The 25,742-nt window shown below is 39.7% G+C and overlaps 1 protein-coding gene and 1 long non-coding RNA gene across 4 annotated transcripts in view; one reads left to right on the forward strand and one right to left on the reverse strand.

Annotated features, from left to right (window-relative positions):
- Window positions 1-25,284, reverse strand: part of GART (phosphoribosylglycinamide formyltransferase, phosphoribosylglycinamide synthetase, phosphoribosylaminoimidazole synthetase) — a 31,307-nt gene extending 6,023 nt beyond the window's left edge. Inside the window, exons 1-17 of one of the 3 annotated variants that reach the window (XM_081799625.1) lie at window positions 25,203-25,284; window positions 22,574-22,759; window positions 19,931-20,026; window positions 19,309-19,483; window positions 18,117-18,228; window positions 17,103-17,171; window positions 16,234-16,359; window positions 14,155-14,242; window positions 13,843-13,928; window positions 13,494-13,662; window positions 10,774-11,005; window positions 8,593-8,687; window positions 8,116-8,225; window positions 7,105-7,303; window positions 5,479-5,730; window positions 5,084-5,236; window positions 958-1,164 (exon numbers count right to left, since the gene is read on the reverse strand). In XM_081799625.1, the coding sequence (XP_081655751.1) occupies window positions 958-1,164; window positions 5,084-5,236; window positions 5,479-5,730; window positions 7,105-7,303; window positions 8,116-8,225; window positions 8,593-8,687; window positions 10,774-11,005; window positions 13,494-13,662; window positions 13,843-13,928; window positions 14,155-14,242; window positions 16,234-16,359; window positions 17,103-17,171; window positions 18,117-18,228; window positions 19,309-19,483; window positions 19,931-20,026; window positions 22,574-22,718 (2,314 nt within the window). In that variant the 5' untranslated portion in view covers window positions 22,719-22,759; window positions 25,203-25,284. Of the gene's footprint in view, window positions 1-957; window positions 1,165-5,083; window positions 5,237-5,478; window positions 5,731-7,104; window positions 7,304-8,115; window positions 8,226-8,592; window positions 8,688-10,773; window positions 11,006-13,493; window positions 13,663-13,842; window positions 13,929-14,154; window positions 14,243-16,233; window positions 16,360-17,102; window positions 17,172-18,116; window positions 18,229-19,308; window positions 19,484-19,930; window positions 20,027-22,573; window positions 22,760-25,172 lie in introns of all 3 variants that reach the window. The other 2 variants (XM_081799627.1, XM_081799626.1) reach the window with 2 other exon arrangements.
- LOC145716361 (uncharacterized) lies at window positions 242-18,285 on the forward strand. Its single transcript, XR_014138993.1, has 2 exons — window positions 242-391; window positions 18,105-18,285. It is a non-coding gene; the product is annotated as an uncharacterized LOC145716361 (long non-coding RNA).
- Window positions 25,285-25,742: the final 458 nt, after the last annotated feature.

The following is a 25,742-nucleotide window of genomic DNA, read 5'->3' on the forward strand; positions in this document are numbered from 1 at the left end:
ATTTTATGAAAACTTGAGAATACTTCATTCTGAAAATAAGATATGCAAGGACTAAAATGAAGAATAGACTTGTAGTACTTAATGCTACTCATTCATAAAAACTTCCTGAAAGAGAACATGTATAATTACCTACTTCAACTAAAAGCCACAGCACGTCACTATCTTGTGGCCTCAGGGGAGGCATGTGACCCAAGTAAGGCTATTCAAAGATCTGACACAGGATGTTGAGGAAGAGAGGGCCTCCCTTACCGATTGCAATGTGAGCTCAAGGATGTGGGCTCAAGATATCCTTCTGGTATTTGGAGAACCTGCTTGAAATGAAACCTACATAATGAAGGAACGAAAGGCAGACACGGCCATAATCGGCAAGCCCTGGCATCTCCTAGCTAATGTGAGTTGGTTTTCTGCTACTCTGCTAATTTCTAGTACTTCTAACAGAGTCCTGAGTATACACAGCACTTGTCAGGGTGCTTGCTTCACTATTCCCTGAATTCGCCTGAGACAAGGTCTTGCCTGTGGGAAGATTACTCTGGGAAGTGATCCCAGGAAACCAGAGGGAGGATCTGGGAAAAGTGATATGGAGAGACAGTATAAGAGTGTGTTATTAAACTGGTCACCACTGTGGGCAACTGGGACTTGATTCCACTGCGACCCTCAAAAGAGCCATGAAGACTGCCTCAGAACTGCTCCCTTCTTCTGTCTCTGAAGTGGGTATTTATTCACCTCATTGGTTACGGGTTGTCCTGTGGGGTGTAGCTGCGCATAGGGACTACTACACAGAGGTGTCAGGCAGAAATGAAGAGAAATGTGTTACTAGCTTGGGCGTTGTCATGTTACAGCTGTGGAAACGCAGCTGCCATACCAATGGTTCGACTAAAAGGTGGGCACAGCTTCGGAGGCAGGGCAGAGTTGTATTTCAGGTTATATACTAAGAACAACGAATCAAAGAGTGATTACCTTCAGGACATGCAACCACCTTGCCAATCACCCAGGCTTCTTCCTTGTGCTGCTTAATATCCCTCAGAATCTGCTCTGTCAGATCCTTTGATACCATGAGGGCAGCCCCAATCCCACAGTTAAATGTTCTGACCATCTCTTCCTCAGAGAGGTGTCCTTCCTGCTGTAACCATGAGAAGATCCTGGGGACCCTCCAGGTCTGGGCATCTGAAAACAGGCAAGAGTTGTCTGATTAACCTATTGTCTCACACAAAATATAATGTATGCCTTTATACAAAGCTGTGGAAATTATAAGCAGCATTGCTATTTTATATAGGGTAGAACTATAAACTGGCCTTTTCACAATTTTGGGGTAGGATCCATTTGTACCTCAGATATCAAACATTTTTGCTGACACACTTGGCCAGTATTCACAGTTAAGTGAGGTTTTGTGCTGCATTAACTAAGTTCTTAGAAATCCCTTAATGGATTAATTGTGTTACCAGCTGAATTCCAGTAAAGGTTTGCGAATGTTAAGCTGGGTCTTAGTGATGACCAAAACGTACCCTAAGTAAGATGCAAAACTAGGTGGCTTATGTTACAGATTTAGAAGAAACATATCCACTATTTAAAAATAGTTACACTATATAAAAGGTTAAAATCAAAACCTTGTCCCTCCGTATTTACTTTATTTTTTTTTTTTAAAGATTTTATTTATTTGACAGAGATATGCAGGAACACAAGCAGGGGGAGTGGGAGAGGGAGAAGCAGGCTTCCTGCTGAGCAGGGAGCCCAATGTGGGGCTCGATCCCAGGACCCTGGGATTATGACCTGAGCCGAAGGCAGACGCTTAACGACCGAGCCACCCAGGCACCCTATTTACTTTACTTTTTAAAAAAGATTTTATTTGAGAGAGCGCGAGAGCACGCATGTGCACATGCGCGGTGGCGGGGGTTGCGGGGGGCAGAGGGACAAGCAGACTTCTGGCTGAGCGTGGAGCCCAACACAAGGCTTGATCCTAGGATCCTGAGATCACAACCTGAACTGAAATTAAGAGTTGAACGCTTAACTGATTGAGCCACCCAGGCACTCCTTCCCATATTTACTTTAAATTTTAGATTTAGGTCTGTTACAATACAACAAAAATCTCTAATAAAAATTTTTAAGTAAAGGCATAAACACAACATACATATAATTTAAATTTGGATGGTTCTTTGGAATCTGTAGTTATGGGATCTGACTTGCCAAACCTGTACTAAATTAAATATTTACTTATGATGCTCCTAAGAAAGGGAAGCCATTACGGATTTAGCTTTTTATTAAATAATAGGGTTAACGATCAGTTCCCCTTATTAATTTGGTGTATCTGTTGGATAATCAGTTCTTTATTTTTGTTTATTTTTTTTTTTAAAGTAAACTCTACCCTTAACGTGAGGCTTGAATGAACTCAAGACCCCAAGATAAAGAATTGCATGCTCTACTGTCTGAGCCAGCCGGGCACCCTGGATAATCAGTTCTTTAATGCTCTAGAGTTGATACAATTTTTAAGGAGCATCGCATGTCTATGAACCTTCTCCTCTATCAGACTTAATTCCATTTCTACGAGCTGGGCAATGTTCTTTCTTAAAAGTTGAGCTCAAAAGATTTAGCTACTATGATGTTCACTGTTGTATCAATAGTCAAAAGTCAACAGCAACATAAAACCAAACAGTGGTATACGCATATAAAAAAATGGAATACTCATCTCAAAAACGATGCTATTATGACAGCTGGATATTGATATAGTAAATGGCAGAATAAATAGCAGATTACCAAACTATGATCTCATTTTAGCAAAATGATTTACAAAGTATTTGTTTGTAAGCAAACAAACAAACAAACCCTGACAGGCTAAGAGCCCAGTTTCTACAAATGATCAGATCTGTCAGGAGTAATATAACCAGTTGCAACTTTATGTTGTAAACGCCTTACCTAAATCTGTTGTCGGAGTATGATTCCTAGAAGAAATCTCAGAGGCTGATATAAGGGCCTGACTTTCCTCTTTACTGGGACACAGACATTTGTGTGACTCAACCACAATGGCCGTTGGGAATACGGTGATATCAACTCTACATCACGACCTAGTTCTGACTCTTCAGGTTCTCTCTTAGCTTCACGTACTGATTCTACCGTGGGCTCAGCACATCTACTCACGTGCACCCATAGCTGCTTCCCCTCACGAGTGACCTCTCCACTTGGCCAGCCTGACTGGATCAACCCAATTTTTTTTTCATTCATGTTTCAAGGCTATACATGCTCATACTTTGGGAGAAAAATCACCCAACCAGCTTCGCCTTCATCTTCAGTGCTGCTTGTTGTCTCATTCTTGTTTCTCCTAGTCTACTTTATTATTTACTCCTTTCCTCAAGCCCTCACTCCTAGTCTGCTCATCTCACTAAGCCCTTCTTAACTGGGAAAAGGGGCTACTTTATGTGACCTTCTTTAGTTTCTGTTTCCTCAAACCAATGTATATTAGTTGACCATGATAGTTGGAGCAGTTCCTCTGTCTCTTTACCCTATAAAAACAGGGAGGGAAAACCCTGTTGCTCATTTTGCCATGAGTGTAAGTAATGACTCCCCCTTCCCTTTTACCAATAAGTTTCTTGAAACAGCAACCTCCATTCACTGTCCCTGTATCTCTGCCACCCATTCCCCCCCACAATCATGTGGCAGGTGGTATCTACACTCACTGACATGCTTTTTGAGCTGACTGAATCATACTGGCTTATTTCTAGTTCTCATCCCAGATCTCTTTGCTGTACCTGACACTGCTGACCAGTGTTGTGTTCAAATCCTTGGAGTTCATGATACTTTTACATGGTTCACTCCCTGCTTCTGACTGTGCTTTTCTAGTAATTCTACCTCTGTCAGTCTTTAAAGTAGACAGAACACTGAGGAACAACCTTGTAGTCCCCCCACTCTCTTGGCTATAACTATTACTATCTGCATATGAGCACCAAACCTAACTTTAGCCTGATAGCAACTTCTGCTCTCAGACACCTTACAATAAACACATTGAAGATTTAAAACACTATTCCAGGGGCGCCTGGGTGGCTCAGTTGGTTGAGTGTCCGACTCATGATTTCTGCTCAGATCTTGATCTCAGGGTCGTGAGATCAAGCCCCACGTTGGGCTCTGTATTCAGTGCAGAGTCTGCTTGAGATTCTCTCTCCCTTTGCCCCTCCCCTACCTTGCACGGACCTGCACTCCCCTCACTCCTCTAAAATAAAGAGGGGCGCCTGGGTGGCTCAGTAGGTTAGGCATCTGACTCTTGATTTTGGCTCAGGTCATGATCTCAGGATCCTGAGATTGAGCCCCTTGTCAGGCTCTGGGCTCAGCGGGGAGTCTGCTTGAGGTTCTCTCCCTCTGCCCCTCCCCGCTGCACTCTCGCTCTCAAATAAGTAAATAAATCTTTAAAAATAAATAGATAATATTTGAAAAGAAAAACCAAAACACTATTCCTACTTCCTACTCCAAATTTACTCTTCCTCCTGTGTTATGCATGTTACCATCCATTCACTTGCTTAACTAGAAACTTGGGACTTCTTTTTCTTCTAAGCACAAAGTGATTCTCCAATCTGTCTCCCTTCTCTATACCTTGGTTTGGGTTCCGTTTATCCCTTGCACAGGCTACCATTTCCCTTCCTGGAACGTTCCTGGTTCCATCTTGATAGAGCTTGAGATTACCAGTTACATGAGAGGATCTTATGCCTTATAAACATAGCTAATAAAGCAAAAGGAGGTAAAAAAAGGTCAGTCTTATTTTTTCTGAGAAACCCCAATAATTAAGAATTTTCCATACAGGGATACCTGGGTGGCTCAGTCGTTAAGTGTCTGTCTTTGGCTTGGGTCATGATCCCAGGGTTCTGGGACTGAGCCCTGCATCGGGCTCCCTGCTCGGCGGGAAGCTTGCTTCTCCCTCTCCCACTCCCCCTGCTTGTGTTCCTTCTCTCACTGCCTGTCAAATAAATAAAATCTTAAAAAAAAAAAATTTTTTTCCCCCGATATATATATAATTATATGTGCACTAACTACCCATAGTTTTCTTCCGTAATGCATTTTTCCTCCCAATGGTTTTCCAAACAAAATTTCCTTTGAACAATCTTACCTAAATCTACCCCAAACTTCTGAGGAAGGACTCTGGGGATGTTTTCTAGCAATCCTCCACCAGTAATATGGGCAAAGGCCTTGACGTGTCCTGCACGTAGGACAGGTAGCAGTGAATGGCTGTAGATTCTGGTTGGAGTGAGAAGTAAGTCCCCTGTGTATTGGAGAGATAAGACAAACACTTAGCCTATGAATGTAAAACCAAAGCATATGTCAACAATTCTGAAATAGAGAATGATTTGACCCTGTAGACACGCCAGTTATATGATAATGTCCAAACAGTGAAATCATAAGATAATGTAATTTATTCCATTCTAATTAACTAATGAAAGACTAACCCAATGAATGGTTGCTCACTATTTACAAGCAGGAAAATTTAAACGTGAGTGTGTTTACCTAAGGTCTGGTCACCACAGCCTTCAGGTGCTGGAGACGAGTACTGGAGGGAAGATTTTGCTACAATTTTCCTTACAAGGCTGAATCCATTGCTGTGAAGACCAGATGAAGCTATTCCAATAACAACATCCCCTTCAGTGATTCTTTCCAGGTGAGGGAGTTTCTGATCCCGCTCCATGGCACCAACGGCAAAACCAGCTAGGTCATATTCTCCGGGAGGATACATGTCAGGCATTTCTGCAGTTTCACCTCCTGGCAGGATGATAAAACAAGAGCCAAGAAATCACATAATATTTATAAACCTGTCTAGGAAGTACTGACACCAGGTCCTCTTTTTTTCTTTAAGTTTGTCTGTGTATGTATGTATATATGTATGTATGTAATTTCTACACCCAACATGGGGCTTGAACTCAAGGACCTCAAGATCAAGAGTTGCATGGTCTTCTGACTGAGCCAGCCAGGTGCCCCTACTCTTACTATGAACAATTAAACACGTGGCTATATTCCGCAAACATTAAAAAATATGTACTCTATTAGCTGCCTAACAGAATTTTCGACCAAGTGTGATTTCAAGGGAAACAGTACTAATTTCCACAAAGGATAAGTGTAGCCCCCAAACAGCATTATCTTCAAAGAACAAATGCTTGGCTGAATATAATGTCATTTCTACAGCAGTTTAATTTTAGAAATGCTTTCATTTATATTTGACCTTTATAATCACTCTATATTCCAGATGACGGTACAGGCTTAGAGAGGTGATTTAATCAGGCCTGCTCAAATCCAAATGCCCTGGCCTAAAAAGTACAGCATAGTTCACTTTTGTGATCATATGTAAAGAAAGGGTCTAGGCAGGCAGACTCCATTTTTTTTTTAAGGTTTTATTTATTTATTTGACAGAGAGAGACACAGCGAGAGAAGGAACATAAGCAGGGGGAGTGGGAGAGGTAGAAGCAGACTTCCCGCTGAGCAGGAAGCCTGATGTGGGGCTGGATCCCAGTACCCTGGGATCATGACCTGAAATGACTGAGCCAGCCAGGCGCCCCCACACTCCAAATTATAAACTGTTCTAAAAGAGGGTTGAAAAGGTCATTTTGGCTTTTGGGAAAGATGTGTCCACAGAAATAGTTAATATAAAAGAGATAGGTTCATTGCTTGGTCAACCTACAATTCATTTTGCTCAAAGTTCCCATATATATTTAAGCAATATTTCTGTAAATCTTAGGTACATTATATTCTTAGTGTTACTTCTGTTGGAAAATAATGCTTAAGATGTAGAATGTCAGGAATCATCTACTTCTGCTGCAGGCCAGTGAGGAGGAAATAACCCCTAACCATGTTTGTCCATGAGGCCCTTGAGAAAGATGGGGATGGAAATGATAAAGATCAGGGAAAAAGGTAAGGCCTGGGTCACAGTTTAGGAATAGGAAATCTGGGGGACAAACCCTTGAGGAGGGGCTTGAGGGCACCAGGATCTAAGTTTTCTTCAGGTAATGTTATCTATATTTTATTTGCCTCATCATGTAATATGTAGTTTTTCTTCTTAGCTATATTAGTGCTAATCACATTTATACACAGGGCTAAAATACAGTAAGAAGAAGGACATGTGATTAAAATCGATGGTCATACCAAGGAGAGCACATCCAGCTTTTCCACAAGCTCTGGCGATTCCAGCAACAACAGCTTCAGTTGTATTGAGGTCAAGTTTTCCACAGGAAAAGTAATCGAGGAAGAAAAGAGGCTCTGCCCCTTGGGCCAGAATGTCATTGACACACATTGCAACCAAATCTTGACCAATGGTATCATGTTTATTACACTGTTGGGCAATCTAAAGAAGCACAATACATAAAACATCCACATAAAAAATAAGCTCCAAATTATACCTTGTCAGTTTATCAACGGAAGCTAATAAATATTATTGCTATTTGGCTAGCTGTTCCAAACACCTAAAGATAAAATACTAAATTCTGATAAGCCACTTGATCCAAAAGTATCCTGTTTTTAATTTTTTTAAAAAAGATTTTATTTATTTGAGAGAGCAAGCGAGAGCATGCACGAGCAGGGGAAGGAGGAGAGGGAGAGGGAGAGGGAGAAGCAGACTCCCTGCTGAGCAGGGAGCCCGACGTGGGGCTTGGGAAATCCAGAATCATGACCTAAGCTGAAGGCAGACGCTTAACTGATTGAGCCACCTAGGTGCCCCAAAAGAACCCCCCCCTTTTTAAAGATTTACTTATTTTAGAGAGGAAGAGAGAGTGTAAGTGTGGGAGTGGGGGGAGGGGCAGAGGGAGAGAATCTCAAGCAGGCTCCCTGCTGAGCCTGGAGCTGGATGCAGTGCTGGATCCCCTGACCCTGAGATCATGACCTGAGCCAAAACCAAGAGTCTGACACTTAACCAACTGAGCCACCCAGGTGCCCCCAAAAGTATCCCGTTTAATCCCCTCCAATAACCCTTCCATCCAGATATAGTTTCAACATCGTGTTGTTAGAAATACGTAGATATTTTAGCCATACTTTATGGTTATTTGGTATGGTTCTCTTTAGTGCATATACATCAAGAGGGGAAAAATATGTATTTGATATACGGTAAATTCTCTATCATTCACAAAAGGCCTTTACTCAATCACATAGGTGTCTGATTACCTTCAGTTTAGTTCCAACACCATCTGTTCCACTTGCCAGAAGAGGATCTTTGAAACCAGCTGCTTTCAAATCAAAAAGACCAGCAAAACCTCCAAGATCAACATCACAGCCTAATGGGGAGGAAATTAATTACCTACTGCATTTTAATAGATTAAACACGGATATACAAACCACTTCTAATTAAGCACGGCTACAATAAGAGATGCCTTTCCTGAGAACGGGGGAGAGTACCAAGTGCTCAAAGAATTGATCAAGAAAGTTAAGTATATATGAAAGGGGCAGACATATCTTTTTGAGATGTTTTCCTTTATATTAGAGACAAGAAAGCAGAAGACTATGGGTTCGGCTTAAAGAGGAAAGACCTAACAGCAATCTGGCATTAATTTGGAACATTTTCCTCAGTAAACTACAACACCCAAATCAATTCACAATGCCAGTCAAAGTTAATGAACTAGCAAAGGACAGGCTCTGACTTACCTGGTCTGGAGGTAGCTTTTGCTAAAGGTTTAATTTTCTTGACCAGCACATTTCCAGCTGCAATGTCTACCCCAGATTCCTTGTAAGTCAGGCCCCTGAAGAATTAAAACAAACACATCACCTAAATGCCAGGGAAAATTAGTTTAATTATAAGGTATTATATAAAACAGAAGATGACTTTTATATATCCGAATGTGCCAGGCCCCATCCATAGATTTTAACTGGTCAAGGGCAGTCCCTGGAAATTGAATATGTTTAAATAACTTCCCCAGTTGATTCAATTTTATTATCACTACTGAGTACTACTTCTCTTATTTCTCACAGATAGCTAGATATACTGATATTTTGCCACAACATTTTTCTATTCAATTTTGGTATGGGAAGGAAAGGAATGCCAAAATGGAGTAAAAAAAGTGAAAATTAGGATTATATGTACTCTACAAAGAAATCCCTAAATAATGAAACTGGGCTCTTAGTGCAGTAGAGAATTGTGTAAGTTTCCTCATAGCTGAAGACAGCAAGAAACAAGATAAAAACACATTGGAAAAAGCAAAACCAGATAATGATAGTGCATTATTCCCTTTAAATAGGGCCAACAAATTGAAGCAGTACATCTAAATTTCATGAACAGCACTGGGAATTCAGTAGCCTTGCCTTACAAAAATGAGTACTTTGGGCATACTGGGATGTAGTGATACATGAAGAAATATGTGAAATTTTATTAGAAACAATGGGTCAGGGGGCGCCTGGGTGGCTCAGTTGGTTAAGCAACTGCCTTCGGCTCAGGTCATGATCCTGGAGTCCCGGGATCGAGTCCCGCATCGGGCTCCCTGCTCAGCGGGGAGTCTGCTTCTCCCTCTCCCGCTCCCCTCTCTTGTGTGCTCTCTCTCTCTCAAATAAATAAATAAAATCTTAAAAAAAATAAAATTAAAAAAAAAAAGAAACAATGGGTCAGGGTACAAATAGAGTTGAGAGCTTTGGCAATTAACTCCAATGAAATTAGCAGTCTAGGGTCATGCTCAGAAAGGAAACAAAGTTCTACTGATTTAAAAAAACCTTTCTCAGGTAGCAGCTGGTATTGAGCCCTCTCATTTTCTTCATCTTTAATTTTACGAACTCAGGTTAGTATTAAGATGACAATGACAGTCCCTTGCAATTGGTCATTTCAATGGAATCTAGTTATTTTAAAATGAAAAATAAAACTTTTAGCATGGTATTTTAATGTTCCTAATCCTAAAAAGTTTCCAGTATTTAAACCTAAATATTTGTCTATCAATTAATGGGATTAAGTTTAATTAAGTTGCTAAAAATTTCTCATTTTGCCCTAAAACATATTTATTTCTCATAGACAAACTCAATGAATAATAGTAACTGTGATATATACTTAAGAAATCAAAACACTCACATTTGCAATTAATAGTTTATTGATTTTACAAAGGAATCATTGTACATGCTAACAAATTAATAAGGGGTCAAAAAATACATTTCAGTAATAAATATAAATGAAGTAACAAAATTAGACTGCCAAGATTTCCAATATAGTCAAATTAAGTTGCAAAGGTAGATGGCCAATATTTTCATCTTGCATTCTCTGACAAAACCAGGAACTGAGATAAAAATACAACAGTAATATTTAAATATATGATAACTCAAGGAATAAAAATCCTTTTCCCATCTTTATTGATGAGTAATTGACAAATGACTGTATATATTTAAAATATATGTGAAAAAGTCCTTACTAAATCACTGTGATTTTATTCAATTTTTCAAACACAAAAAGCTACCATGAAGCTTTTCCCATTTCATTTGAATTTTTTTTTTTAAAGATTTTGTTAGAAAGAGAAAGAGAGAATGAGTGGTGGGGAGCGGCAGAGGGAGAGAGAGAAAGAGAGAAGCAGACTCCCTGCTGAGCAGGAAACCTGATGCAGGGCTTGACTCCAAGACCTGGAGATCATGACCTGAGCCTAAGGCTGAGGCTTAACCAACTGAGCCACCAAGGTGCCCCTATTTTAATATCGTTCTAACTAGTTTTGACCTAAACTACATGCTAATCAAAAGCAGATCAGTCCCATTGAGAGAAAAGATTATAGAATGGCTTAATATAAGGTTAAGAGAATTTTCTATATAGCCATTTACATCAGTTCGGAAGCTGTGCTAGAACCACTTTGGTAAGAAATTTACCTGGGCTGCTGGAGAAAAGCTACGGCACGATAGCCAATGTCCTTCCTGTAAATGGCTCCCTCAAATTTTATAGCAGCTAGTCCTTTCTTGGCTTCTTCAAGGGCCAAGATGAGATTTTCCTGAATTGCTGTTACCGTAAGGACTCTACCCCCATTAGTCACCACTTTGCCATCTTTCAGGGCAGTGCCTGCGTGGAACACCTCCAGTCCTAAAGCTTGAGCTTCAGGAAACCCTGTAAGAAAGCACATTTACATAATAACAACAGTCTGCACTTCTGAAGTGGTTTATAATTTCCGTAAGTTTTTTTTTTTTTAAGATTTTATTTATTTGAGAGGGAGAGAGAGAGCGAGTGAGTGAGCACAAGTGGGCGAGGAGCAGAGGCAGAGGCTGAAGGAGAAGCAGACTCCCTCCTGAGCAGGGAGCCCAATGTGGGGCTCGATCCCAGGACCCTGAGATCATGACCTGAGCCGAAGGCAGACGCTTAACTGACTGACCGCCCAGGCGCCTCAAGTTTTTTTTAGTAAGATTTTTATTTCATTTAAATGAATCTTCACAAGAATCCTATCAGGAAGGAATAAAGCAACAAGATAGCAAATAGACCGTCTCTCTTTAGAACAGTCTGTTCTGCTCTAGGGTGGTAATTGTATTATCATTAACCTGTGTTATAATCTCATGTAAGAACTACTGTTTCAATGGGGGAGAAAAAAAAAAACACCTAAGTCCAAAAAGTTTAAGACTTAAATGTAGAGTTGACTCTTAAACAATGCCGGGGTTAGGGGTGCCAACCCCCCTTCACAGTCCAAAATCCATGTATAACTTTTGACTCCTCAAAAACTTAATTACTAAGAGCCTACTGTTGAATAGAAGCCTTACCATAACATAAACAGTCAATTAATGTGTATTCTGTATGTTACATATTATATACTATATTCTCACAATAAACTAGAGAAAAAAAATGTTATTAACAAACTCACAAGAAAAAAAAAATACATTTACAGTACTGTACTCTACAAAAATCCACGTATAAACCCATGCAGTTCAAACCCATATTGTCCAAGGGTCACCTGTACGTTATTCTCTCCTGACAGGACGTTAATAACTAAAACTTAAAAGGGGAGAAAGGAAAAATAAAAATCCCTAAACATCAATGAATAAAACCTATACATGATCACATCTTTTACTTATGAGTAAAGGAATTTTTTTCTTTATCATAGCCATACAAATTGCTTTCGCTTTCTTGCTTTCTTCTTTAAATAACCAATAGGATAACTGTAATGCAAAACATATTCTTAATCTTTTCCCCAATATAACAATTATAAAATCTTAAAACAATTTGATTTAAATTTGATTTTAGGCCCAATCTAAAATACCTAGCTTAATTTTGTTTTGAATTATTCTTAAGCTCTCATATATAATTTTACACTTAAGATATAATTAAACCATATTTTCTATATTCTCAAGTGACCAACATGGGCAGTTTATACAAAGATAATCTCTTAATTAAAAAAAAACAAAACCCCACTCATACATTGTCTGTCTTTTTTGGTCACCACTTCTCTTTTAGCATCACAGTTAGTAATTTGTTAACAAAGGTCTTCCCTATATGTTTTTCTAACACAGGCGCATTAGTCATAGGTACCCAACTACGTACTGGTATTGGGAATATCTAATATTGCTGTCTCAGAAATGACTATTACACTTGTCACCTCAATCTTAGGGAAATTTCACCACTGTAAGTGATCTTGATTCTACCCCTTCTCTTTGTTCATTTTAAAAGGCAATCAGGAGTGCCTGGGTAGCTTAGTCGGTTGAGCATCCCACTCTTGATTTCAGCTAAGGTCACAGTATCAGGGTCCGTGAAATCAAGCCCTGCATCCGGCTCCATGCTCAGTGTGGAGTTTACTTGAGATTCTCTCCCTTTCTCTCCTCCTCCCCCTCCACCCCCTCCCTGCTCGCCTTGCACGCTCTCTCAAAAAAAATAAATAAAATCTTAAAAAAATAAAAATAAAAGACAATCAGTTCCTAACTGCAAAGGTGCCACGACTGGGCTTCACAGGGCAAAGGACTTACTGTCTGGGCAAGGCAGGAACTAGGGTGTTTGAACCAAACACACTGTTAGGGTCCTGAGGGAGACCAAACTATAGCCTGCTGGGGATCTTGGAGGTCTGCCTTTGGGCTTATGGCACTAGAACTTATTTGGCATTTTAAGACATTGTTTTATTTAATATCATTTAACAAGAAATGCCTCACTTCCTATAAAGAGAAACAGAAGAGAAGGCTACAGTTAACTGTTTTAATTCTGTCATCCAAGTGACTATGGGGTATGCTGCACACAGGAGGTGGGGGTGGGGTGTCTAGTTGTGATCATGCCTCTGAAATTTATCTGATGTAGTTTCTACTAATGGTACTTTGACTCTCATGAGTTCCCTTTATTTTCATGGCTCTTGGAGGATGGAAGAGAAAGGTACACTGAGTGATACTCTGGAAACTTGGCTAGGCCCATACAGGTCTTCCTTGTGCAGGAAGGCAAATGGATGACAGTCCAAAATGTCATTTTGGACATTTGCACACTCTCATCCAACATGGTTAAAAAACCCCTGAAAGGTTTCTGATGGCCTTATGCCCCCTAAAAGGAGCAAAGCATAGCATGGGAGGAAGGCCTATTGTAACGCTGGTCACTTGTCACACTGTAATTCCCCCTTTTGTTCTCAGATCCTCACCTGTTATCTCCACACCCTTGGTGTAGTCTCCTGGATAGCCTTTACTTGCCATCACGACAGTTATGGCAGTGAGGTGTTCATGCCAAACAGGCAGAGATGTGCAGAGCAGGCCGTCCAAGGTAGACTGGATCACTTCATAAAGATCACTTTTAAGAAGTGGGAGGATCACCTGGAAAAACATAATCAACATGGCAACTGAGAGAAATTTTAGTTCTCCCTAGACAACGTATTCACTGAGATACCAGCAGAACTTGCATATATTCCTTAAAGGTAATTATTTCGAGGCTGATAAATCCCGAGATTAAAAAACACACATCTACAAAGTATATTATCTTTAACTATTACCCACTTGGCACTCTGGATCACCGAAACGGCAATTAAACTCCAGAACTTTTGGGCCATCCTTGGTCAGCATTATACCAGCATAGAGAACACCTTCATTGAAAAGGAAACAAAAACAAAACCAAACTATAATGAAAACACTGTATTGTGACTGAAAATTAGACTATAAGTTACTAATACTCGAGGTTCTGCACTAACTATGGCAAAAGTTACAAGAGTCGTCACTTAAAAGGCGGTGAAAAAAGAGAAAGTGGGGAAGTTTTGTCAAGGTGTAAAGTCACTCTAAGAATAATGTCCACAATGACATCGATGTGCTCACCTGTGTATGGCATACCCTCCTGCTGCATGCCATCCACTGTCCTCTGAAGAATGGTATTTTTTATTTTCAGGAACAAATCCTTAGAAACCTGGGGAACATACAGAAACATTTAAATGTAACTGGGTATTAAAAAAAAAAAAGTCATGGGGTGCCTGGGTGGCTTAGTCAGTGAAGTGTCTGCCTTCGGCTCAGGTCATGATCCCAGGGTCCTGGGATCGAGCCCCGCCATCGGGCTTCCTGCTCAGCAGGAAGCCTGCTTCTCCCTCTCCCACTCCCCCTGCTTATGTTCCTTCTCTCGTTGTCTCTCTCTGTCAAATAAATAAATAAAATCCTTAAAAAAAAAAAAATCTTGTAAGCAGTACTATATGGGACAATGAAAGGAGAAAGTGAGAACGATTATTTTTTACTACCTCAGCTAGGCTGAGCACTTTAAATTCATAAGCTTTTAAAGCCCTCACATTGACTCTATCAAGTAAGTAGTCTTATTCTTATAAAATAGGAAAGACGACCTCTGAGGGAAAAAAATTATCATAAGCAGAAGTTAGATTATATATTTACTGATCAGTGTCCACTGCCATTTCAGGACTAAATGTTAAATCACCTTTTACTACTAAACCTATAGATTCTCAAACATGTACACACTTAAAACTCACTAAAAATAGTTTCCTAAAACATAATAATAAAAATGAAAAAAGTTCCTCTACCAATTTGAGGCCCTTTTGTATCCTTCTGGTATATCTATGCCTATTTCATAAGCTGATAAAGAATCCGAGAGTTTATAAATTTAATTGTAAAAATTAGACTTAGAGATAATTTAAAAAATATGTATTTTATTTTTCAAAGATTTTATTTATTTATTTATTTATTTTTATTATTTTTTTTTTTTTAAAGATTTTATTTATTTGACAGAGAGAGACACAGCGAGAGAGGGAACACAAGCAGGGGGAGCGGGAGAGGGAGAAGCAGGCCTCCCGCCGAGCAGGGAGCCCGATGTGGGGCTCGATCCCAGGACCCTGGGACCATGACCTGAGCCGAAGGCAGACGCTTAACGACTGAGCCACCCAGGCGCCCCTCAAAGATTTTATTTTTAAGTAATCTCTACACCCAAAGTGGGGCTTGAACTCAAAACCCCAAGACCAAGAGTCACATGCCCCACCAACTAAGCCAGCCAGGTGCCCCTAGAGATGGTTCTTAAACTAAAATCACTTTTACCAAATAGTAGTTTTAATACTTATAGCCTAAAGTAAATCCAGTTTTTAATCTCTTAATTAAGAAAAATGTGTATAAGGCACTATATTATCAGCATAAACAACCACTGACTATCATAAATGAAAAGAATGGGTGAGTTTCTGAAGTACTAGTTCTACTTATAAGACACTCAATGCAGATTTCTTATAAAACTATCCAGAAATTGTTTGGAAACATACTTTATGTACCCGCCATGAAGTACAGAGACCATAAAAACAAATTATAGTCTGACTTGGTTCTCAATTCATCTCTGTCTCATACACACAGACACACACACACTTATTATATAAGCACTTATGTGTTGGACCTTGGATATCCAAAGATGAATAAAAAATAATTTTATATTGTAATTGGCTCTCATGGGTTAAATACAGCGTGTAGAGAGCAGGACCTAGAGGGATCTGTTCAATCCATACTTAATTCTTCCAACTTTAGAAAAGGTTTGTTTTAGGGCGCCTGGGTGGCTCAGTTGATTAAGCGACTGCCTTCGGCTCAGGTCATGATCCTGGAGTCCCGGGATCGAGTCCCACATCGGGTTCCCTGCTCGGCAGGGAGTCTGCTTCTCCCTCTGACCCTCCTCCCTCTCATGCTCTCTGTCCCTCATTCTCTCTGTCTCAAATAAATAAATAAAATCTTTAAAAAAAAAAAAAAAAGAAAGAAAAGGTTTGTTTTAGAGTGAGACTACAAGAGATACTTTTCATTTAACAGGAAATCCAAATTGCTGATTAGTAATAGCATGTACAGAAAACAGACAGAAAAGTATGGTCCAAGAGCTCTTTGAGAAGACTTAAACAATGACTACTGAACTTCAGCTGGGCCTGCGGGAAGTACCTGAGGTGCTGGACAATAGGCTCCCATTCCCCCTGTGTTGGGGCCATGATCTCCCTCCAGCAATCGCTTATGGTCTTGTGCTGGGGGCATGGGTGCCACGGTCCTTCCATCAGTGAAGCACAGACACTGTAGAGAAAAGAAAATAGTCCACTTATCTTAAATGACAAAAAAGTAAAAAAAAAAAAAAAAAAAAAAAATTTAATGAGGGGAACCATATGTACCTTAACTCTTCTCGGGAAAAAAAAATTTTTTTTAAAGTGAGTTGAAACATAAATAAGCCTAAGCTATCTACATCAAGAATCAGAACATTCTAGGGCGCCTGGGTGGCTCAGTTGGTTAAGCGACTGCCTTCGGCTCAGGTCATGATCCTGGAGTCCCGGGATCGAGTCCCGCATCGGGCTCCCTGCTCGGCAAGGAGCCTGCTTCTCCCTCTGACCCTCCCCCCTCTCATGTGCTCTCTCTCTCCTCTCATCCTCTCTCTCAAATAAATAAATAAAATCTTTAAAAAAAAAAAAAAGAATCAGAACATTCTAACTTCTGAAGGATCTGTAATTCTTGAGCCAATTAGGAAAAAAAGTCAGGCTACTCTCTAAGTGAAGTATTTCAACCTTACCCCCCTTAAATAATATGGGATAAAAATCCAAGTCCTCTACTGATACACAGGGCATGATTAAAAGATGATAAATTCCTTTTTTCACTTGCATCCAAAATACTAAACATATACAAATTCCTTTGTAAGTGCTGGGTTTATGCTTTCACATGAAGCAACCAGAATAAATCAAGTCTTTCTGGGGCTCACTCCATTATCACTGGAGTATATAATACAGCTTCCCCTACTCTATAAAAGCCAAAAAGGTGGATATACATACAGACACCTCTTCTCCTTCAAGAAGTTCTTCAATGACAATTGTTTCTCCAGCTGCTCCATAAGCTCTATCCTTGTTGTACATTAAAAAAAAAAAAAAAAGCTTTTAATATTTACTCAATGGGCTGTTGTCATTTTTCACCATTTGTATTATGAACCAATTCACTAGTATTGTAATTTCCTCTTCCTTTTCTGAGAGCCTCAAAGGAACATATGAATGTTTCCTTTTTTTTTTCCTTAAAGTTTATTTATTTGTGGCGCCTGGCTGGCTCGGTTGGAAGAACATGTGACTCTTGATCTTGGGGTCAGGAGTTCGAGCCCCACATCAGGTGTAGAGATTACTTAAATAAACTTTAATTTTTTAGAAGTTTATTTATTTATTTAGTAATCTCTAGCCAGGTGCCCCTTATGAATGTTTCCTACTTTGACAAGTGGCAATAATGCAGAGCCAACACTGGTACAGATGAAATGAACATATCATTAACACTTTTCTGGGGATCTGGCTTTCCAGTTTCCAATCATGTAATAGAAAAAGATATTTTCACCCTTACCACTTAATTCTTATGTCTGATTATAATTATGATATGCTTGCCTGCTACCTTTATACTAGAGAATGCCTTTGAAAATAGATTTCTATAAGGGTGAAAAACAACCAAGATGGATGGTAAAAGAAAAGTATATTAATTCATTGCTTCACTTCTCTTAGACCTGGGACACTAAGGACAAATACTTTTGTCTCCATGGACGGTTGAGAATTTGAATTTCTGTAGTCTGAGGATTTTCTACCTTTCCGTAGCAGACAACAAAGCATGCTAGAACTTACTTCCAAAGAATAGCATGGTGGTTTAGCCATCAGTGTAGATCTGCAAAAACCCTTTTATAGAGATGGATTTTAATACATGGTATTATAAAAAAACTTACCTGTGTGTTTGCTAGAGAGGTTCTCCCTATCTTGAGCAACATTTCATAAACTTAAGGAGTATCCAACACAGTGTGACTTTTCCAGGGAACAACCTACCTGCATGATCTCCTGTACAGCCCTGCAGGCCTCTTCTGTGCTCTTGGCAACAATCACCCCTTTTCCAGCCGCAAGACCACTGGCCTTCACAACCAAAGCAGGGAAGTCTGCACTGTGAAGACAGAATAATCTTCAACATTCAATAAATCCTTAAATTCAAAAGCTTAAAGTGCTCTGAGATGTAATGATGTGCTATAGCAACCACCAAAAAGCAGAAAAAAAATTACTTATACCAACACCATTTTGATATACTTCCCACCAGGATTTTTTTTCTATGTATTCCTTTATAGTTATGATCATATGGTACATACAATTTTGCTTTTCTCACTTATCATGAGATCATACAGGCAACATCTTTGGAAGAAAAAAGCAGTAAGTATGGAAGGATCCTTAAGAACAAAGCAGTGGATTATACTCATTCCACTGAAGATGTGACTGTATAAGACCATCATAAGCATGGATACACAAGTCATTTTTGGAAGTACACAGAAGAAACTGTCCCTGGTAATTTCTTCTGTTGGGTGGGACTGGAGATCTAGAAGGAGACTTACCCAAAGTAAGTAACAAAATTGTTACTTACCCAAGGCATCTGGCTACAAGGAAATAATAACATTCATTGTCTAAGAAACCCTGTAGGATGAAGAATGAATAAATAAAGAATGAAATTGACTCAACTAAAAGGAAAACATACCAGGTAAAAGGGAGAAGTTAACAAAAAAGGGCAAAGGCATGTGTCTACCATCATTCATTAATTGCTTCATATTTTTGATATAACAGAGAACAAGAATGTTTAGTCTTAAGATTTAGATCTACGTGGCAATGGCAGAAGGCCAAGTGATGATTCTTCAACTCAGTTAATTATTTATGAAAGAATCAGTATCCTTTATGTTGTAAGATGCCACTGTGTTTGTTAGTTTGACCATAAGAGGAGTGCAAGACTGCTAAACCAAATATACCTTTTCCCCTAGAAACACTTCAGTATTAAAAATATTCTTCTTTCTGCAAGGCCACAAGATTGTACAACTATACATGCACAGAATCCCATTTTATTTTGATGTTGGAAAAAGGCAACCTACACAGCATGAGTTCTCCCCCCATGATTATCTTACTATAAACCTGTGACACAAAAGTGACCTGTATATTTAAATATTCTAACAAAACAACTGCCCCTCACAGGTAGTCTTCTAGCTACCTCATTATAAAGCTGCAGGCTTCTTCAGGTTTGGTGAAAGCTCTCCACCGTGCAGTTGGGATTCCATGTCGGTCCATAAACTCTTTGGCAAATCTCTTGCTGGACTCTAACTGAGCTGCTTCTGCAGTGGGACCAAAGCATCGGACTCCTGCAGATGTCAGGTTCCCAACAATTCCTATTGACGGAAGTGAGCAGCTTTAGGTGAACCAAGGTGTCTTCTGACTCTGAAGAATCAAAATTAGACTAAATCTACACTGACATAAGGCAGATGAGTAGTGGCAGAGAATAAGTTTTTCATGTTGTGTACTGGATATAAACAAAAACGTTACTAACATGTGATTCAAATCCAGCAAAAGTTATTTGTTAGAGTCAAAGACACCAAAACAGAGCAGAATATAAAAATTTAAAATATTTTCCACAGTTGCAAATGTGCTCTTTCATTCATCACATTATTGTGTCAGGGAAAAAACGTAGAATCCATAAATTTCAAGAAGGTGAAAGCTCTTTTTCCAATGTGGTATGATAGTAGAAATCCTCATCTGCAAAATGAATTGGCTTAGAGGATCTCTAAGCTCCTGTTGGCATTTCATATACTGTAACAATAAATAGAAACGAACTTTACCAGCAGCCAGAGGTGCCTCTGGTCCAACAACTATGAATTCAATTTTCTCATCTTTGCAGAACTGAGCAAGGGCAGTGTGGTCATTGATTGAGATGGCTGTGAATAGAAAAAACATCCCACCTCACTTGATACAAAAATTCTTTAAATTAACAGTCATGCTGAAAAATAAGTACTATACTTTGAAATGCTTATTAACTATTGTTTTCTTTTATGGGTACAGATGACAGTTTTACCATGGGAAATTCAGAGCATACTACATTAGACTAACCAACAAAGCTCAGTCCTTGATTACTATTGCTAGTTAGATGAAAATACCGAGAAGTTTCCCAAAGAGGTATTAAAGTATCTTGACTATGATATTCATGTCACACTGATTGTAAACAAAAAATGTCCCACAGAATATACTAAGAAACTGCCTTTTAGGGGAACCTGGGTGGCTCAGTCGTTAAGCGTCTGCCTTCAGCTCAGGTCATGATCCCAGGGTCCTGGGATCGAGCCCCACATCGGGCTCCTTGCTCAGCGGGAAGCCTGCTTCTCCCTCTCCCACTCCCCCTGCTTGTGTTCCCTCTCTCGCTGTCTCTCTCTCTGTCAAAAAATAAATAAAATCTTTAAAAAAAAAAAAAAAGAAACTGCCTTTTAATGTCATTTACTCAAGATTTATTGAGAACCACTATGTGCTAGATACTGAGTTAAGATGTTAAGATAGAGTCCCTATGCTTAGGATGCTTATATGGGAATGTTTGGTAATAAATATGCAAGCACAAACAAAAAACAACAACAGAACAAACAAAAACCAACCAAGTGTGAACAAATTAGGCAAATCTCATGATATCAGGTGAACTGAGAGGCTATTTCTGGTTGAGCTGGAAGGGTCTTTGTGCAGAGATGGGCAAGCTAAGAACTGAATGACAATTTTATTTATTTTTAAAGATTTATTTCATAGAGAGAGCGCGCGCGCTCGGAGCATGGGGGGTGGGAGGGGTGGGAGTGGGGGGGGCATGGAGGGCAGAGGGAGAGGGGAACTCAACTCCCCGCAGAGCCCAAAGCACGGCTAGATCTCATGACCCTGAGATCATGACCTGGGCGGAAACCAAGAGTTCGATGCTCAACCTACTCAGTCACCCAGGCGTCCCCTGAATGAAGTAACCTAGCTTACTTCAATCTATAAGCCAGGAAAATTTTCTCAATGGAATTCTAAATAACTAGCAGCAGGATCAACCATATACTGATGTGTTGGTTCTATAGGCACCCTCCTGCTTCACTGTATCTGGACCACCATTCTTAAGTTGTCCAAAGTCTTAAACTACTCTGTGACATTTGTGATGTGTTGGGGTTAAGTGCAGAAAGAGTAGAGTTCTCAATCTATAGGAGCTGCCTGAGTAGGCTAAGGATGGAGTACCATGCACTCTGGGTTAGTACCTGCAAATACAACTGGGCTGAGCAGAGCCAACAACCTCCGTACAACAGAGAGTGGCAAGAGAAAGAGGACACACCTAACCTGTTGCTGCAAGTGGTAGCAGTCTCATGGCAATCCTGGGAGATTTTCATGGGCTGGCCTGTATAACATCAACTACATCTAGATAGAATGTACCAATTCTTTAATAAACACATATAATACCTCACCCACAGAGCTAAGATCCCAGGGAAGCAGATACTTTATTATTTATCTTTTTCTTTATTATTTTGATCCTATATATGCAATTATTTTCTTCCAATTTGTGGCTTGTTGGGTCTGTGTTTTCTCCATAAAGTGTCATATAGGGTACCAGGCAAGATGCACACAATGCAAAAACAAGACAGAAGTGTTCCTTGCCCTCATGTAGCTTACGTTCTAGAGCTTGTTCTAGCAAGGAAATGAAGATAGGAGATACACAATAGAAAAGATACACAAATAATAAAAGTAAATACATATAATTGTTCATGATTGGAAACAAATGAAATGGGGTGGGCATGCTTTACGTAGAAACTTTAGGAAAGACCTCTTTGAGGAGATAACACATAAACTAAGACCTGAATGATGAGGAGCCAGTCATGCTAGGGGTGGAAACAAATACCAAATTCAAGGCAGCTCTGTTTGGGAAACTGGCAGGACTGCATAGACAGAACGTAGTGAAAAGAAAACAAAGAATATAAAATATTAGGCTGGAAAGTCAGGCAGAAGCCAGATTGCAAAGGGCTTTGGAAGGAATGTTAAGGAGTTTGAGTTTTATTCTAAGTACTACAGGAAGCCCCACTAAAGAATTTAATGTAGCGTAAGAACTGATCATTTTTTCACTTTTACCAGTGAAAGAGATAAAGGTTGAGGTCTATTATGGACTCAGAATTGCCAAAACTTACATTTACTAGCACTGCTCAAGTTTTCATTTCCAAAAATACACATCAAATTGCTTTAACCTCAGCACTTGTGACTTTTTCAATGGGTGTATTTTATAAGGTTTAAAGTAATTTAAGATAAATGCCACACTCTGAACAAGATACCTAAAATTTACAACATAAGGCAAGTATTCAAATTACCACATAAATTTTAAGGTTAAGAAAAACATTCAGATCTGAATAGCTATCGACCTTATAAAGAACAGATATAGTTGACAGTTTATCATTTACAATTATTAACAATTACTCTCCACTTTAAAAGAGGATTACCAGTATTTGAAATCTTTTCCAAGCAGGCAGTGCCTGCATTTCCTGGGGCAATCAACACATGTTTGACATGATTAGACTGTGCAAGTTTCCAGGCCAGTGTGTGTTCCCTTCCTCCACTGCCAATTACAAGTACTTGGGCTGCCATTGCTCTGTCTGCAAAGCAGGAATTCAAAAGGAAAATAAAAGCTGCAGAAAGAAAGCCACAGTTGTTATTACAGAATGCACATACTTTAGAAATCACAATTTCTAAATATTTAAATATAAATATTCCAAAGATTCATTTGTGAAAAATTAGGACTCATAATTTGAGACAACTATACTTCATAAGGATTAGGGAGGTATGCATGTATGTAATCTCTACACCTAACGTGGGTCCTGAACTCACGACCCTGAGATCAAGAGTTGCATCTCTACCAACTAAGCCAGCCAGGGGTCCCGAGGGAGGTATTTTAAAAATGAGGCAGACCTGCCTAGAGCTAGGTTAAGGAATGAGAAGGTGACTTAACCTGATTTTGGGGGGGGGTGGGGGGTGGGAAATCTCCTATGAATAATCATCCTTCTTTAGGCTTCACTTTTCCACTTTTAAAAGATTTATAATCATCAAGCCTCCGTTAAACATGAATCCTAATACTGTAAATTTAGACCCAAAATTTAAAGTACCTGCTTTTAAGCCTTGTGATACTATAAATAATAGACTTTAACATTGTAAGTTGAAAGAAATATTTAAGACTGGGACCTGTAAAGGACCAGAGAGTAAATATTTTCACCTTTGAGAGTCATACAATCTCTATAAGTAACAAGTCAACTCTGCTGCTGTGTCATAAAAGCAGCAATAGACAATATAGAAATGGATTAACATGGCAATGTCCAGTAAAACCTTACATAAATAGGCAGTGGGCGGTAGGTCATAGTTTGCCTATGTTCTGCTCCAAGTGATAAGAAGCTACCAGAAGCTTATATAAAATAAGCATGAGTGTGTTTCAATAAAACTTTATGGACACTGTAATTGGAATATCTTATAATTTTCACATGTCATAAAAATATCATTCTTCCTTTTTTCCAACCATTTAACAATGCAAAAATTGTTATTTGGTGAAATGTACAAAAACAGGTGGCAGGGGGGCCATAGTTTGCTGACTCCTGATTTAAGAAGTCAGTGTAATATTTTAGGAAGTTGATAGAGAAGGCAAAATCAAACTTGAACACGTCTCACTTTGGCTCTGGCATTTGATTCTTAGCAGAATGGATGCAACACTTAACTCAAGTGAGCAGTGTGACCTTGGCTAAGCTCTTACAATCTCTAATTCAATTTCTTTACATCTTAAAAGATGGAAATAGGAGAACTTGCCTTAAGAGGCTACCTAAGGGTTAACTGAAATGACATTTTTTGGAAATGACATTTATAAACAGCTAATATAATTTCTGACACTCAGCAGTAGTAAATATTTTCATATTTTGTTACTTTTACATAAATTCATACATTAGGAACAGGAAGAAGTACTAACAGGAATGAAAAGCCAAAGGAATACTTTGTCACACTAATTTACTAATCTCTAGAAGGCATTTCATCATGTAGAAGGCAAACTGAAATCAGTAACTTCTTGTGTGATGCTAGGATTATACTTAAATCTAAGCTGATAATACAAAAAACAATTTTGGAGCATTTACTTTGTGCCAGATGCTATTCTACTTTTCACGAATTATTTCACTTAATCTTAAGAATTTTGTGAGGCAGATACTATAACCACCTCATTTTACAGAGAAGAAACTAAGGTCCAATCAGGTTAAATAACTTGCTGTAGGTCACATATCTAAGAGGAAGTAAAGCCTGGATTCCAATGTGTGCAACTGTGCTTCAGATACTCTTAACAAATGAGATTATGATCACTGAAAACTTGAAGAAAAAAAAATTGCTAACCTATTGTCTCAGAGAGGCAAAGCTATTTTAACGGAAAAGACTTGCCACGTGTATTGAAATACCTGAAATAAGCAGAGTTTTTTTTCTGAAATCTAGGGAAAAAATACACTTAATTTGAATAGGAGAGGCACTGAAGGGAAACTGTCCTAGTTACTACCGTGGATCACAGAAATAGCGTTAGCCCTCAGCCTGAAGGAATCCACACCAGGAGTGGTTAGGAGGCCTGGCCTCCAAAGTGCTTTGGTTTGGACTGGGACTGTCCCTTACTAGCTGGGATACCCTGAGGAACTTAACCTTCGTGGGCCTCAGTCATCTAAATGGGTAACTAAAAACCAGAATAAGAGCCAGGTAAAGCCACTGCAAAGGACTTGGTGAATAATATACAGCAGAAACCAATTACAAAGTGGACTAAGTAGGCTACAGACTGGGTGCATAAAGAGAAAATATGCAATTCAGGGTTAGGACCTAAAAAAGGCATAAAGCTACAAAAAGGCCCGACATTTTATAAGGCAGGGAAAGTGGAAGATCCAATGTAAACCTCAGTTAAAAGAGGTGAAAAGCACATGGCCAACTCCCACCCACGGCATTTAAAAACAAGACGAGAATTCCTATAGCCAAACCAGTTTCTACAGTTTCATCCAATTCCTGATATTAAATCCCCAAATCAAAGCATAAATGTACTTTACTTAAAACCGGAGAAGGCTTCTGCACCTGCACAGGGCGATTCTGCCGCTCGCACTTGGCACGCTCGTCGGCGCGCTCGCAGCCCGCGCGCCCGTCGCGCGCCGGAAGTCGGCCCAGCGCAATCCGGCGAGCGCCTCTCCCCGCCCGCCCCACCCCGCCCCGCGGCCGGCTGCGCCACCCCATTGGTCAGCGCGCGGCCCGTGGTGTCCGCAGCGAGGTAATCAAGTGTGATTGCCTTTGGCTCTTGTGCGCGGCCTTCGCTTACTCCACAGTAAAGCTACTAGGACCTTGCGCGTTTATCACTGTAGTATTAGGAGCCACGTAACGTCTCTATTCCTCCTCAGGAGCCTTTAGAGTTCTGTGAAAGGGGAGGGCCAAAATGCTAAACCCACGATTAGCTAATTGTTGGTAACGAGTCAGAGCCGACCAGCTACTGCGGAAAGTCTCCGACCCGCTTAGTATCCCGACGAGACTAGAATGCGCAGACTTTGAACCGCACGCTGCCTGGGACCTCTGGCCTAGTGCTTAAAAAAAGGGTGGGGGGGAAGTTATGGGGCGCCATGGGGA

The sequence above is a fragment of the Leptonychotes weddellii genome, chromosome 1 (genome assembly GCF_054177405.1).
Source record: "Leptonychotes weddellii isolate Sample4059 chromosome 1, ASM5417740v2, whole genome shotgun sequence".
Classification (NCBI taxonomy): Eukaryota; Metazoa; Chordata; class Mammalia; order Carnivora; family Phocidae; genus Leptonychotes; species Leptonychotes weddellii.